General features: G+C 45.3%; 1 pseudogene across 1 annotated transcript in view; it reads right to left on the bottom strand.

Annotated features, from left to right (window-relative positions):
* Window positions 1-14: 14 nt before the first annotated feature.
* The window catches only part of TEOVI_000400000:pseudogene, a 1237-nt pseudogene continuing 929 nt past the window's right edge, over window positions 15-322 (bottom strand). Inside the window, exon 3 of the mRNA in view lies at window positions 15-245. Coding sequence covers window positions 15-245 — 231 coding nt within the window. The remainder of the gene's footprint in view (window positions 246-322) is intronic.

Here is a 322-nt window from a genome sequence, read left to right on the forward strand (position 1 = left end):
TATGAACATATTTGTCAGATGGAAGAATTAGCGGTGGTAACATTACCAGCAACATCAATGTCGAATAGCAGCGACGTGAAGTTGTTATGCACCTTGTTAAAGTGGGAGTGAAGAGAGGTGATATTTGACATTACTTCAAGAAGTACGGGAGGGGGCTGCCCGGCGGAAAAAGGTCCGATAAGGGGACCAAAGACATTTTGTACTTGGACCGTCAGCTGGAAAAAAATGGCTCCGTCTCGACTCTCCCCTCTCCACTTTATTGTGTCGCTCAAATTATTTACCGCACCATCCATGTACAATTTGTTCCTTGGTCGGTTCAAGC

This window comes from Trypanosoma equiperdum, assembly GCF_001457755.1.
Source record: "Trypanosoma equiperdum strain OVI genome assembly, contig: ctg_84, whole genome shotgun sequence".
Lineage (NCBI taxonomy): Eukaryota > Euglenozoa > Kinetoplastea > Trypanosomatida > Trypanosomatidae > Trypanosoma > Trypanosoma equiperdum.